Source organism: Spermophilus citellus, assembly GCF_964194105.1.
Source record: "Spermophilus citellus genome assembly, chromosome: 1".
NCBI lineage: Eukaryota > Metazoa > Chordata > Mammalia > Rodentia > Sciuridae > Spermophilus > Spermophilus citellus.
Genome location: NC_138182.1, coordinates 210012065 through 210028347, shown reverse-complemented (window position 1 = coordinate 210028347; position 16283 = coordinate 210012065). Strand labels below are relative to the sequence as shown.

Below are 16283 nucleotides of genomic sequence, written 5' to 3'. Positions count from 1 at the left end.
GCAGCTCAGCAGTAATGCACTTGCCTGGCATGTATGAGGCACTAGGTTTAATTCTCAGCACCACATATAAACAAACAAATAAAACCACTAAAAAAATTGTGTGTGTGTGTGTGTGTGTGTGTGTGTGTGTGTCAGAATAAAATATAAGTCAAAGGAGACTGCTAACTAATTCTGGGCCAATAGTCATTTCTTTATATCCATTAAAGAAACATGTGCTTGATGTCAGTCTCTGACAGTGGACAAGGAGAGGACAGAGATAAACAAGAAATTAAACATTTATAATATCAATAATAAAGATTAATTAAAATATTCTCAAACAATGTAGTTCTATTTTCATTCCATGCTCCTAATGAACATAAAATGATATCATATGTACCGCCTGACTTATTCTCCATAATAGTACATATAATTTTATTCCCATTTTACAGTGAAGGCATATAAATATTATTTCTTAAAGTCTCAACAATGTGACTTAGACAAAATAAGAATGCAAAATTCCTGATGGCCAGTACAATATAAAATGTATTATTTTTACATTATGAAAATACTCACTATATGCAGATAGCTGTATATTCAAATATTTGATTATTAAAATAGTGATAATTTGTATTGTTCCTGACTTTCAACTATTCCTCGTTTTAAATACCAGAATAGCCAACTGAAAAAAACCCTATGAGTTCCATTTGCCCATATTCTTTAATAAATCACATTTTAAAAAATGTAATATTTTTGGTAATTTTCCACCATTTAATGGACATATTACTAATGTTGATCTAGAAATCTAGAAATCTTACACTGTAAGATTTTAAATCTTTCTGCTGGATTTTAAATTTTCCATTTAATAGAAATTCAGTATTGACATGAGAGTTAAGAAAATTTCACAAGTTATGTGCTATTTCTACCATCCCATTTACTATTTAATATGATAGCTTTCTATTCATTCTCACTGAGCCCAAAAGAAACATTATCGCTTGACATTCTACTCTAATACATGTACACTAAAGATTTCTATTTTGAAAATTACCCTTTAACACTACTTTCCCACCTCCTTAAGCTGACAGTATCTTTCTACATTTAAAGAAATCATCAAAACTTATAAGGGCTATGTATTTTTAGTCATAGATAGTATAAAATATATATGTATTAGCAAAAGCATTTGTTTGACTATAGAAATATGATTGTATGAATATATTCTTTTGTGCAATATGGAATGGCATTGTAAAATCAAACTGACATATCAATTTATTTTACTTATACAATAAGTTTAATTTACATAGAAATGATAGAGTATTCCAGGAACAAATCTTAAAAACAATTTCTGCTGAATGACTGCTATAATAATCTCCTTAAGAGACAAATAAACATAAACTAAAACAGCAGTTCTGAAACATATGTATAGCTCTCAGCTAAAGACAAAACTTGGTATTAAGTAGAAAAATGCTAAAAAAAAACAGAAGGGTTTTTTTTTTTTCCAGATTGCCAGTTGAAGTTACAATGTTCCTTAAAACTTCAATATTAAGCATACCAAAGCTTTTATTAAAGCATGCATTTAGGGAGAAAACTCAGATTTGTATTCTCTTTTGACTTCTCCCCTGGACCCACTGATAAAGAGAGAGGATGATTTCAGTGCATCTATATGCAGAAAAATTAGAACTAGAAAACTAGAAACAAAATACTAAGATACTTCTAGAATATAAATATAAGTTTATCTGTTTGAACTCTTTAGATCTTCCACTTTCTAAATTATACTGAAGATTCAATATAAAGGTTAAAATTTTCCAATAGAATGTTAAATATATACTATTTCTATCAAATAATCTTAGTCAATGAGGCTTTAATAGTCCAAAATGATCTTAAATTGGATTGAAATAGAAATAATTAAAAAGTTTTTTAGCTTTACAAACAGGAAAGTTACATTATAGTTTTTCTTTCTTCAAATAATAAAATATGCCCCTTTATGTTTGAATTTCTAAATTTAGGAAACTCTTCTAAAATATACATATTCAGAATTTATACTTAACAATGTATGAAATTCTATTACATTCATTTATTATCCAACAAATATTATAAGGACACAGGAAAGAATAAATCTAATCAAAGAGGTGAAAGATCTCTTCAGGAATATCACAGGACACTGAAAAAATAAATCAAAGTCAGAAGATAAAAAGGCCTCTCTTCGAATAAAATCGTGGCATTTGCAGGTAAATGGATGGAGTTAGAGAAGATAATGCTAAGTTAGCCAATCCCAAAAGTCCAAATGCCAATGTTTTCTTTGATATAAGGAAGCTGATTCAAGATGCCTTTCAGTGGATGAATGGATTAAAAAAGTGGCATATATACACTATGGAATTTTACTCAGCAATAAAAGAGAATAAAATCATGGCATTTGCAGGTAAATGGATGGCATTAGAAAAGATAATGCTAAGTGAAGTTAGTCAATCCTAAAAAAACAAATGCTGAATGTTTTCTCTGATATAAGGAGGCTGACTCATAGTGGGGTAGGGAAGAGGAGCATGCAAGGATTAGATGAACTCTAGACAGGGAAGAGGGGAGGGAAAGGGAGAGGGCAGGGGATCAGTAAGGGCAGTGGAATGTGAAGGACATCATTATCCAAAGTACATGTATGAAGACTCGAATTGGGTGTCAACATACTTTATATATAAACAGATATAAAAAAATTGTGGTATATATGTGTAATAGGAATTGTAATGCAAAAAAAAAAACAAAGTACATGTATAAAGGCATGAATTGGTGTGAACATACTCCATATACAAATATATGAAAAACTATATATGTAATGCATTCCACTGTCATGTATTTAAAAAAATAAATCAATAAAACTAAACAAAACAAAACAAAACAAGGAAGCTGATTCATAGAAGAATAGGGAGAGGAAGTATGGGAGGAATAGTCAAACTCTAGATAGGGCAGAGGGGTTGGGGGGAAGGGAGGGGACATGGGGTTATTAATGATTGTGGAATGTGATGAACATTATTAGCCAAGTACACGTATGAACACAAATTGGTGTGAATATACTTTGTATACAACCAGAGATATGAAAAATTGATCTAAGAAACACTAACTTCATAAAACATTGATCTAAAAACATTGTAATAATAGTTAACTGCTGTGATTTGGGGTGATTACTTAGAGCCAATTTGATCATAAACACAAATCTGAATGCAGGCACAGTGGTGGTAATGTAGCTAATACAGAATATGCTCTCACTATATAAATAATAATTAAAATGAAAACTCAAAATTATTTTAATTCTCATAGAATAAAGTCCACCAAGAATAAATCTGTGACCTCCATATAACCAAAATAATTAAGTATATAATCAGAGGAGAAAGAAATCATTTACACACTGTATAATTTAACAATATACACAAGCTGGGTTTTGACATAGATGATGTTGAAGGATACAGGTTGAGAGTAAAAAAAATAAATGTAGATGCCAAAAAAGGACAAGGTATGTTTGGAAAACAGCAACTTGTCCAAGCAAGTTGGTACACAAGGCTCATGAAAAGGAGTAAAATATAAGCCACATTTAAAAACAAATAAAAAATACGAGCTATATTATAAGGCCATTATAGGAAGATTATTCTATAATAAAAATATAACCAGTTTACACATATAATTCAAGTGGAACTGGGAAAGTTTTTTTATAACTTTTTTTTGTTCTTATTAGTGTATTATAATTAACATAATATTGGGGTTCTTTTTGGATAACCATATACGCATGGAATATAAACTGATCTACTTTAGACCCTAGTACTTCCCATTTGGCTCCCTAACTACCTTTCTCTGTTCTCCTTCCTATACTTATTGCTCTTTCTTCTATTAATTCATAGTTATTTTTTAAATTCCTGCTTTATAGAGATACATAAAGGTGAAATTCACTGTGGTACATTCATATATGTACATAGCATAATTTTTATATAAGGCAGAAATTATTCTGGTCACTGAATATATTCAAATTATAAATGCTAGACAATACTGTCAATAACTCTCGAGGGTCTTTGTGAGATTTTATACTGCTTATAAGATAACAGGTTGAGTCTGCACAATCTTATAGATGCCGTCAGAAGAATACGGGACTCCTGGGTCACAAACAAAAGAGACATCAAGAGACAACAGGCAGCATGAATTTATATGTTCATCCATTTTTTTGCCCCTCAAATTACAAATAAGCTATGTGGCAGGCTAAGCACACAGTAGGACTTTGTCACAGCTAATGAATCTCAAACAGCAAATTCAATCTTATAAGGCGACTATTAGCAAACTTACCATTCTTTGCCATTAATGGGGAAAGGGAGAAGCACTATCTTTATTATATTAAACAGCAAACAAATACGCTTGCTGCCTGGGAAACAGACATGATCTCTATCTTGGAAGCCTGTTTCCTATATAAATAGTCTTGAAAAGACAGTTCATTACAAAGGCTAACAAAGCCTTTGCTCAGAAACATGTAGAAATGCAAAATACACAAGGGAAATTGTCTCTCAGCATATTATAAATTCTTTATGCTATCATTTAAGCTATCATATATTCTTTATGTTCTTATTTAATCATATAATTCATTTGAATACTTTATTAAAAAGCCAAAATGGAATACAGAAAAGTAAACTAGCTATTATAGTTACCACATTAAACAAATGTTTCAACATGCATCATTTAAAAAATAAAGACAATATAAGAACATGTAAAACTTTTAGCTTTAACATTCACCTATATGACAAATAACATTTTCAAAGCTTCCTACCAATGATACCATGTGAGATATCTAATGCTCACAACACCTAATTCCTTATTAAGTTGAAAGTGAGTAGACTAGATTCAATTTATTTCTTCTTTATGTAAATAAACACTTAAAAAGAATACATTTTTTCTCCTGTCACTGTGGAGATTCGACCTCTTAATAACATTTAAAAGAATAAAAATAAAATCTGGCATTAATTTGTTTTTCTATGCAATGATTCACTACAAAAAATAAAGATCATGGGAAGGATATGTTTGTACACAACTACAAACTTTTAAACTGAGGATATGTTTCTAACATAACTTAAAAAGGTTTTTGTGTCTTTGTGTTTGGTTATTTTTGACACAAAAACCTTTTTAAGTGACTTTTTATAGAAACAGTGTACAAACTACTACATATCCAAAACCTTTATTTTGAATATTTAAAATTGGAAAACACAAATTTAAAAGAGTATATGTGACATACCTCTCCCAGAGCCTCATATCTTTTCTGGTTCCATCTGTGCAAATCTTCCCGGTAATTAAAAACAAATGGTTCCCCAGTTTTTATGTGTCTTAACTGCCCCTCTAAAAAACAACAAATAATGTTGCTATAATTCAGAGTTAATTTACAATAATATCAAAGTAAAATAAATAATGCCTGATAAGAATTTAAACATTCTCCTCAGAACAGTTTATTTTTCCCTAATTCTTTTTCAGACTTCAAAATGGTACATGCCCATTTCTATTATAGAACAATAGTCCCTAAGTAATCAAAGCAATTCTTGATTTTCATTTTACTAATATAAAGCACACTAAGAATATTTTAGGTCCTATTATGAATAAGAATCTCTACCAGATATTGCCATCAAAATGGTGCTAGTCCTCAAGGAGCATAGAGCCTACATACCTGTGGAATAAAAGCATAAGCATTAAAAAGCTAAATAATTTTTCAGAAAGTTAAACAAACCCAAATGAATTAAATAAACAATCTAAAAACTTCTACAGGTGATTCATGCAGACAATAATGTCTAGGATGATTTTGGGAAAATGATGAATCTCTACAGGTTAGTATAAGGTTCAGAAGGTTTCTACATTTGTCAAGTAGGTCTTGAAATATGAGTAAGATATCAAATGGAAATTGGAGAGAAGTAGTGAGCTACTACAAATTTAGATGAACAAATCATACAAATCAGAGGTCTTTACTGATAATGACTAAGCTTTACTAATAACTCAAGCATATAAGCAATCAAGCTGCATAAGTACAACGGGGAGAGATCAGGGATGTTCTGACATTTTCCCCAAGGGCACTTCCTCTCACAGGATAGTACTCTTTAGCCCAGAATAAATAAGGTCACTTACATGAGGTAGACAGATACCTTCACACATTGGTGAATATTTGATCATAAAATATTTCCATATTATATGCCAAAGACTTAGATTGCTTATGTGATAGTTTTCAGAGCTATATGCCCCATACAACAAACAGAGTAGGTCTGTTTACTATGAGTAATGTTAAACCAGTCATCCTGCAGACAAAAGTATTCCGCAGACAAAAGACTCTACTCGTAACAAATATTCATCTGATTTACTAAAAAGTTTAATTGTTAGCATGTTCACAAGGAGAAAAGACTAACTATCTTTTCCTGGGAATATTCTTCTGGTAATCAGGAGAAACAAACCATAGGCCAATTGCTTTAACCCTTCCTCCCCACGAGACAACACAACATTACTACTTACACATATATTGGTATAAAATAGTCTTTATAAAAATCATGAAAATTAACATCTGAAAAAAGCAAAGTTTCTATTTTCTTCTGTTGAAACTCACTCAATATTCTAGCATTCAGAGACTGAAGCCCTAATACCTATAAAGGGATATCCACTGATTCAGTGATGACAGATCATCAATTTGATTAATGCAGAGCAACATGTAGAAAACTACAACTCTAATGCCACCTACCCTATAATATCATCACCTTTCAAGTGTGACAGTATATTATTTATTATTCCATAAATATACTTTAATCAATTGATGGTATGTTTTTCCACATCTTAAGTACTAAAGTTATTCTTATTAGAACCTAATTAGTAAATTCTAAGATAAGGATGTTGCCTTAAAAATCATGGAAAATTGAGTACTTTGTTTTAAAATATTGTCACAGATAATTATTTCCAGTCACTTCACTTTTACTGTGTGAAACAGTAACATCTTTCAGTATAATTTAGTTAGGAGTTTCCATTCGATATCAGAGAGTTGAATACTCAAGGTTGAAAAGCATAAACTGAATCAAATTCACGTCAATCAGTTAACATGACTTGACAACTATGGGAAATTGTTACTTGGTTCTTTCACTCAAGTGAAGGATTTTACCATTCAAGGTTAAGTCATTATTTCTCAAAAGAAATACATAAAACATTCTAGCTGACCTTCAAGAGTAGCAAATATTAATCCTATGCTATTAACATTGTAAAATAAATTTTGCATAGACCATATACCACTTACTTTCATTAAAAGCGTATTCAAATCCTTCCAGAGTATCAGGAAAATCAAGAGGTGGTTCATCTTTTTTCATTAGTTCATCCAAATCTATTCTAGATAATAAGTCTAGAAAAGAAATATGAAACTTATTTATATTCATTTCATAGTTAACAATAAAAATTATATTTTAAATTATTAAGTATTCTTTTGTTCTATTAAGTTTTTATATATTTTTAACTGAAAATGCAGTTAATTTTAAGTCCCAAAATGCTATATTATGATCAAGCACAATAAGTACTTTAAAAATAATAGTTCTCAAAACAATCATGACTTATATCTGATAAGCCACTATACTAAATTAACCTCTCTTCAAAATAGAGATCTATTATTGTAAGTTATAGTTTTAGACATTAATATCACTTTTAAAAGACCATTAAATCTTACATCCAAATGAAACCTTATGAATGAATGAGGACAATTATTATAAATCTAACAGTAAATCACATTAGATTTGTAATGAAAAATCTAATAGTAATATAGCATATTGTTCCATTTTTAGGGGGAAATAGTAAGAAGAAATATGCTAACTTGATAAAACTGATTGACACAAAATAGTTTATTCTTCATAAGGTTTGATTTCACACAATCAAAAATAAATCTGCAAATGATTTTTTAAAATAAATAAAACTCCAAAATTTTATTTTGGAATGGTTTTAGATTTATGGAAATTTTGAAGGATAGCACAGAGTGTCTGTATGCCCCAACCTAGTTTTCAGAATGTTCACATTTATGTGGCCATAATACACTTGTCAAAACAATGAAACCAACTTTGGCATATTCCACTGACTAAAGCCTAGATATTATTGATATTTCACCAGTTCCTCCATTAATGATCATTTTCTGTCCCAGGATTCCACTCAGGAATCTAAATGGCACAAAGTTATCATTTCTCCCAGGTCCCCTCTGTCTAGTCTGTGACAGTTCTTCCTTTCCTTCTTTTCTGTGACCTTAACATTTTTTTAGGATAATGATCAGGTGTTTTGTACAACTGTCCTCAATTTAAGTATATCTGATGTTTTTATAGATGAAGTTTATCCTTTCCCTAGTTTAGAATTATGAGTTTCTTGAAAGAAAACCAGAAAGGGAACTGAACTTCTTAATACATCATGTCAAGAGGAACATGTATCCCCAGAACATCACTGGTGATGTTAACCTTATCACGCAGTTAAGGTTGCATTTTCCAGGATTCTCCACTAAGTTACTATTTTTCTCTTTTTATAACCTGTTCTTTAAAAGCAACTAAATCTGGTCCATTCTCAAGAAGAGAAGAGTAGAATTATGCTCTACTTCCTGGAGTAAGGAACATCTACATACATTATTTATAATTCTTATGTATAGAAAATTCATCTCTCCACATTTACATAAATTACTATTAATCAATTATATCAGTATAGACTCATAGATATTTATTGTATAGGTTAAGTAAAAATTCAATCCTGTGCTTTTTTCCCTCCAAAATTGTTCCAGCCATGGTCACTGTAAACTCTTCTAGTTGTCTCCTGTGACCTTTTGACATAATATTATCTTGTCTGTTTTCTTGAGCATTTTCTTACTTTCTGTGAGCTCCAATTTCATCTTGTATGTTTACTACTCCAGCCCTGGAATAAGTCTATCAACAAGTATTTAATGGTATCTCATATAAGAATGTGACAAAAGTTCTCACTGTATGTCATCAGAATCATTTCGAAAATCAAAATTAAAAAAAAATAAACTTCAAATATATACAATACAAAAATGTAAATCAGATTAATTAAATAAATATATCTCCCAAAACCTAACTCATTGCTCCCTTAATTGTTTGCTTTATCAACTTTATAATATTCTGTTTTCCCTTTTTCTCCCATTACAGAGAACAGTGTGAATACAGAAATGTGCTTTTTTGCTTTGCTCAAAATAATCCTACAAATGACAAACTAAACTAAAAACGACATTCTTAAAAATTTTCCACTGTCAACTAGAATTCCTGATACAAAATTTTTTTATTTCATTAGCATTGACAAGATACATAGAAAGGAATGGTCAGAATTATTTTCCTCCTTTGTTAAAAGAAAGCAATGCTGTAAAATTATATTTTACTCTGAAATCAGGTTCTAAATGCAGTGGATAACTCCAAAATCAAGTATAATTAAAGATATCTATAGAAAATTCCCTCAATAACCAATAAAATAGAGTAGTTGAATCCATACAACCTAAATTTGCATCAGATATGACACAACTGTCTTTTTCTGAAACGTGGCTCTAGTGATTAAAGTGATTTAGCAACTAGAATTCTAAACCTAAGCATATGCAACAGCAGTACAAAAAATACTCTTTCATGCCCAAAAGAACTAAAAGTAGTGACTCAAACAGATATTTGTAAACCAGTGTCACAGCAGTAGTATTCATTATCATCAAAAGGTAAAGGCAACCCAAGTATACATCAACAGAGGAATAGAGTAATGGTTAATGTTATGTATCAATCTAACTGGGACACAGGGTGCCCATATATTTTGTAAAACATTATTCTGGGTGTGTCTATAAGAATGTTTTCAGATAAAACATTTGAATTAGTTGATGAAGTAAAGCAGATTTCCTTCTCCAGGATGTGTGGGCCTCTTAATGGTATGAAAGCCTGAATAGAACAAACAGGATGAATAAAGAAGAATGAACTTTCTGTCCTGCTATCCTTGAGCTGGGACATTGGTTTTCTCCTACTTTCAGGCTTAAACTGGAACTTACACAATCAGCTCTCTCACAGAATTTTGGGATTGGACTGGAACTACACTATTAGCTCTCCTTCCATAATGCAAACTTGGGAGTTTTCAGCCTTGTTGTTACTATATAAGCCAGTTCATTACAACAAATTTCACACACACACAAACACACACACACACACACACACACACACACACACACAACTGGTTCTGTTTTTCTGGAAAACCATGGCTAATACAAATAGATAAACAAAACATGACATATACATACAATAAAATATTATTTGGCCTTATTAGGAATAAAAGGAACGGCATTCTGACACAACATGAAAGTACCTTGAACATAATACGTGAACTGAAATTAACTGTCATAGAAGGACAAATATTGTACGATTCCATGTATATTAGCTACCTAGAAAAATCAAACTCATAGAGACGAAAAAAATAAAGTGGTAGTTTCCAGGAGACAGGAGGAGAGGGAAATTGGGAGTTAGTATTTAAGACAGTTTCAGTTTCACAAGAGGAGACAGTTCTACAGATGCATGATGATGAAGAATGCACAATATGAATGTACATAATGCCACAGAACTGTACACTTAAAATGGTTTAAATGTTGAATTTTATATATGTGTATCTTGCCACAATAAAAAAAAATCACTTGCCTTCTTTATTAAAATTTATTACCTAGATGAGTAAACCATTACTGGAATTCTACTTCTGGCTAAAATAGAATAACAGGAACTAGATTCTTCCTACTCTCCTTAAATAACTAGGATACTACAAGTGAAAGAACAGTTTTCAGAGGTTGCACAAAAGGCAGAACTGTGTTCACTGAAAGAAACAAATAAGTCAAATCTTTCTCTTGCACTAGTTTATTGTCTAGAGAAGGTTGAAGACACAGGAGAAATAGAAATGCAAACAAAGAATGAGAATCCTGCTAAGTGAGAAGATACAGATCAAAATTTGAATAATCCAAGGTGACTAGGTTTGGGTGCAAAAAAAAAAAAAAAGAGGGCAAAGGGAACAGTTTATACAGAGAGATTACTGAGCAGAGCTACAGAGTGATTTCATTCTGTCTCTGACTAAGTATTTATCCAATACATATAGGAGAGGAAAACAGGACAGGACAGGGAAAGAAGCAGGCTGAATGATTCCTGAAGTACACATAGAGCTACAAATAGTCTGTGCATTCAACAGTCAGAATGAAAATATAATATGAGATATCAGATAGAACTCTCAGCTCTATTTTTGGTAGCCTGAATTAACCCCACCCAGAAAAAAGAAGATTCAAAACTTCCATATCAAAGTCAAACAGTAGTTCCATTCCAAGTTTTCTAAGGAATCTCCATACTGCTTTCCAGAGTGGTTGCACCAATTTGCAGTCCCACCAGGAATGTAGGAGTATGCCTTTTCCCCCACATCCTTGCTGTTGTCTGTATTCTTGATAACTGCCATTCTGACTGGTGTGAGATAAAATCTTAAGAGTTGTTTTGATTTGGATTTCTCTAATTACTAGAGATGTTGAACATTTTTTTCATATAGTTGTTTATCAAATGTATATCTGTGGGGGCTGGGGATGTGGCTCAAGCGGTAGCGCGCTGGCCTGGCATGCGTGCGGCCAGGGTTCGATCCTCAGCACCACATACAAACAAAGATGTTGTGTCCGCCCAGAACTAAAAAAAAAAAAAAAAAAAAAAAAATGTATATGCTTCTGAGAAGTGTCTGTTTAGCTTCTCAGCCAATTTATTGATTGGGTTGTTTGGGTTTTTTGATGTTAAGTTTTTTTAGTTCTTTTTACATCCTAGAGATTAGTGTTCTGACATGCTTATGGCAAAAATCTGCTCCCAAAATGTAGGCTCTTTCTTTACCTCATTGATTGTTTCTTTTGCTAAGAAGAGGCTTTTTAGTTTAGTTTGATTAATTCTTGATTCTATTTCTTGCACTTTAGGAGTCTTATTAAGGAAGTAAGGGCCTAATCTGACTTGATGATGATTTGGGCCTACTTTGAAGAGTGAAGCAGGAGACATCACAATACCAGACCTTAAACTATACTACAAAACTATAGTAACAAAAATGTCATGGTATTGGCACGAAAATAAATGTATAAATCAATGATACAGAACAGAAGACACGGGGAAACCATACAAATAAGTTATCTCATACTAGACAACAGCTCCAAAAATATACATTAGAGAAAAGATAGCCTCTTCAACAAATGGTGCTGGGAGAACTAGAAATCCAAAAGCAGCAAAATGAAAATAAACTCCTACCTCTCACCATGCAGAAAATTCAATTCAAAGTGGATCAAGGATGTAGGAATTAGACTAGAGACCCTGTGCCTAACAGAGGAAAAAGTAGGCCCAAATATTACTCATATTTGATGGGGAATTAAATTCCTTCCATGACAAGGATAAACAAAAAGAATATATGACAACTAAGCCAGCACTACAAGGAATATTCAAAGGTAAACTGGACACAGAGAATCCCCAAAACAAAATCTAAAACTCTCAAATGAAGACCAATAGAATACAAATCATCTAAATGAGAATCAAGGCAGAATTAAATACAAAAAATAAAAATAAAAATGTTAGCAAAACACAAACACAAAGCCATAGTAACACTGAATATAAATGGTATCAACTTCCCATTTAAAAAAAATATAGATTTGCAGAATGGATCAAATACCAAGATCCAACTATATGATATTTGCAAGAAACTCGCCTCATAGGTAAAGACATTCCAAGGCTGAAGATAAAAGGATGGGAAAAAATATTCCATGTAAACAGACTCCAAAATCAGGCCAGAATAAGCATTCTCACATGACAAAGCTGATTTCAAGCAAAAATTAGTCAGAATAGACAAAAGGGGCCATTATATCCTGGTAAAGGGAACAATTTAATAGTTAATATATATACTCCAAATATCAATGCACTCAATTATGTTAAAAAAATACTCCTTGACATTAAATCCCGGGTAGACACCAATACAATAATACTGGAAGATTTCAATGCAGTCTTTTAATCAACAGAGGACAGTAAAGCATAAAATCGATAAAGATTTATAGCTAGAACCTAATACAATAATACTGGAAGATTTCAAGACACCCTATCATCAAGAAACAGGTCATTGAAGCATAAAAATCAGTAAACATATATAAAGCTTAATAATATTACAATTCAAGTGGACCTAATAGACATCTATAGAGTATTTCACCCCAAAACAGCTGATTTACCTCTCAGCAGCTCATGGAACCTTCTTCGCAACAGACCACATTTTAGATGAAGAATCTAGGCAAATACAAAAGTAAGTCTAGAAAACTTTTTAAAAAATTTCCCGTGCATCATATCAGACCATAATGGAATCAACTAGAAATAAACAGTAAGAAAAGTAATAGAAACCACAAACGCATGGAGAGTAAACAATATTCTTTTAAATGAAGAATGGATCAACACATGAGAGAATTAATCAGGAAATTATTAGAAACAAATGAAAACAAAGACACAACATATCAAAATCTCTAAGACAGTATGAAAGTAGTACTAAAAGGAAAATTTATTACAATGAGTGCATACATTAAAAATATAGAGAGGCCCCAAATAATAAACTTATGCTTCACCTCAAGGCCTTAGAAAAAAAAATAACAAACTCATCCCAAAATCAGAAACAGAAAATAATAAAGATCAGAAATGAAATTGAGAAGAAAAAAAAAACCACCCTCACAGGATCAGAGCAACAAAGGGTTATTTGAAAAGATAAATAAGATTGATAAATCCTTAATCACAATAACCAAAAGAAATAGAAGACCCAAATCAACAAAATGCCTAAAGCTCAATAAGAGGGACACTATCAAACCCAAATCAACAAAATTCAAGATTAAAGTAGATATAAACATAGAAATTTCTGAAATACAGAGGATCACAATTAGGTCAAAAATTTATACTCCAATAAACAGCAAAATCTAGAAGGCATTAACAAATTTCTAGACACATAAGACCTGTCTGAATTGAATCAGGAAGACATAGAAAATTTAAATAGACCAATACCAAGTAATAACATTGAAAAAGCAATCAAAAGCCAACCAACAACAAAAAAAAAAGACAAGGATCAGATGCATTCTCAGCAGAGTTCTACCAGACCTTTAAGGAAGAACTAACACCAGATTTCCTCAAATTATTCCATGAAATTGAAAGGGAGGGAACACTCCCAAATATACTCTATAAGTCCAGTACACCCTAACAATCAAATGAGACAAGGATACATCTAAGAAAGAAAACTGCAGACCAATATCCCTGATGAACATAGATATAAAAATACTCAATAAAATACTAGCAAATTGCATTCAAAAGCATACTAAGAAAATAATATACCACAATCAAGTGCTAAGAGGAAAGTTCATAACAGGGAGGCAAGACTGGTTCAACATATGCAAATCAATAAATATAATCCATAATTTAAAGAAAATAAAAAACAAGAATCATAAGACCATATTTATAGATTCAGAAAAGGCGTTTGATAAAATACAGCAACAATTCATGTTAAAATCACTGGAGAAACTAGGGATAGAAAGACCCTACCTCCATATCATTAAAGCAATATATAATGAAATCAAAGCCAACATTATAGTAAATGGAGAAAACCTGAAAACTTTTCCTTTAAAATCAGTATAGTTCTCAAAACTCTAACCAGAGCAATCAGGTAAGAGAAGGAAATTAAAGAGATACAAATCAGAAAAGAAGACAAACTATCACTGTTTGCTAATGACATGATACTATAAGACCCAAAACATTCCACCAGAAGACTTAAAGAGCTTCTAAATGAATTTGGCAAAGTAATAGGATACAAGATCAACATTCATAAATCAGTATCTTTTCTTAAACCAATAGGTTTCTATTGATTAATAAATGTTTGTTCATAAATTCAGCTGAGAAAGAATTCAGAAAAACCATCCCCTTCAAAATAACCTCAAAAAAATCTGGAAATTGATCTAACAAAGAAAGTTAAAAGGTCACAATAATGAAAATTACAGAACATTCAAGAAAGAAATTGAAAAAGACTTGCTTCTTGGAGAAGCAGAATTAATATCATCAAAATGGCCAAAATATCAAAAGCAATTTACACATGCAATGCAATCCCCATGAAAATACCAATAACATTCTTCACAGAACTAGAAAGATCAGTCCTTAAATTCATTTGGAAGAATAAGGGATCTAGAATAGCCAAAGCAATTCTGAGTAAGAAAAGTGATGCCAAGAGGCATCACAATATCTGATCTCAAAATATACACAGAGTTGTTCTAGTACTGGACAACCTAAAACAGGCACAGTCCCTAAGCCACATATTGTTATTTAAATTAAACAAAAGGCGGAGATGCTGAGAGCCACAGACAAGTCAAGATGGCGCCAGGCACTTTGCCAAGAGGAGTGGTTTGAGAAGTAACACCAGTGAGCCATTAAGATGATAGAGATTCCTTAATGACTGACTGCTGTGTCTAGATTATGTCAATTGAATTAAGCTGTGTGTAATTATTAAGATGACGAGGATTCCTTAATGACCAATTGATATATCTGGATGTTAATTGAAACAAGCTGTGTATAATCAGTTAAGTGTATATATACCTCTACTGTCCGACAATAAATCGGCTCCCACTCCTGCTGTATCAACCTTCACAAGTTGCTCATCACTCCTCCCCACCCCCCGGTTAGTTTGCTGCAGCCAAACTGCAGCATCTTGATAGAGTCTTTTGGGTCTTCTAGGTATAGAATCATATCATCAGCAAATAGTGTTAGTTTAAGTTCTTGTTTTCCTATAGTTATTCCTTTAATGTCTTTCATCTGTCTAACTGTTCTGGCCAGTGTTTCAAGAACTATGTTGAATAGAAGTGGTGAGAGAAGCCATCCCTGTCTTGTTCCAGATTTTAGAGGGAATGCCTTCAGTTTTTCTTCATTTAGAATGATGCTGGCCTGAGGGTTAGTGTAGATAGCTTTTACAATGTTGAGGTAAGTTCCTGTTATCCCTAGTTCTTCTAGTGTTTTGAACATAAAAGGTTGCTGTATTTTGTCAAATGCTTTTTCTACATTTATCGAGATGATCATATGGTTCTTTAAGTCTATTGATGTGATGAATTACATTTATTGATTTCCGTATGTTAAACCAACCTTGCATCCTGGGGATGAATCCCACTTGATGATTGTGCATGATCTTTTTGATATGTTTTTGTATCCAATTTGCCAGAATTTTATTGAGGATTTTTACATCTATATTCATTAGAGATATTGGTATGAAGTTTTCTTTCTTTTCGGTGTCTTTGT

General features: G+C 31.9%; 1 protein-coding gene across 3 annotated transcripts in view; it reads right to left on the bottom strand.

Moving 5' to 3' along the window:
• ARB2A (ARB2 cotranscriptional regulator A) overlaps positions 1 to 16283 on the bottom strand; it is a 484107-nt gene that overhangs the window by 404446 nt on the left and 63378 nt on the right. For all 3 annotated transcript variants that reach the window (XM_081275629.1, XM_081275628.1, XM_081275627.1), the window contains 2 exons: positions 7247 to 7348; positions 5228 to 5328 (listed from right to left, as the gene is read on the bottom strand). In XM_081275629.1, the coding sequence (XP_081131755.1) occupies positions 5228 to 5328; positions 7247 to 7316 (171 nt within the window). In that variant the 5' untranslated portion in view covers positions 7317 to 7348. The remainder of the gene's footprint in view (positions 1 to 5227; positions 5329 to 7246; positions 7349 to 16283) is intronic.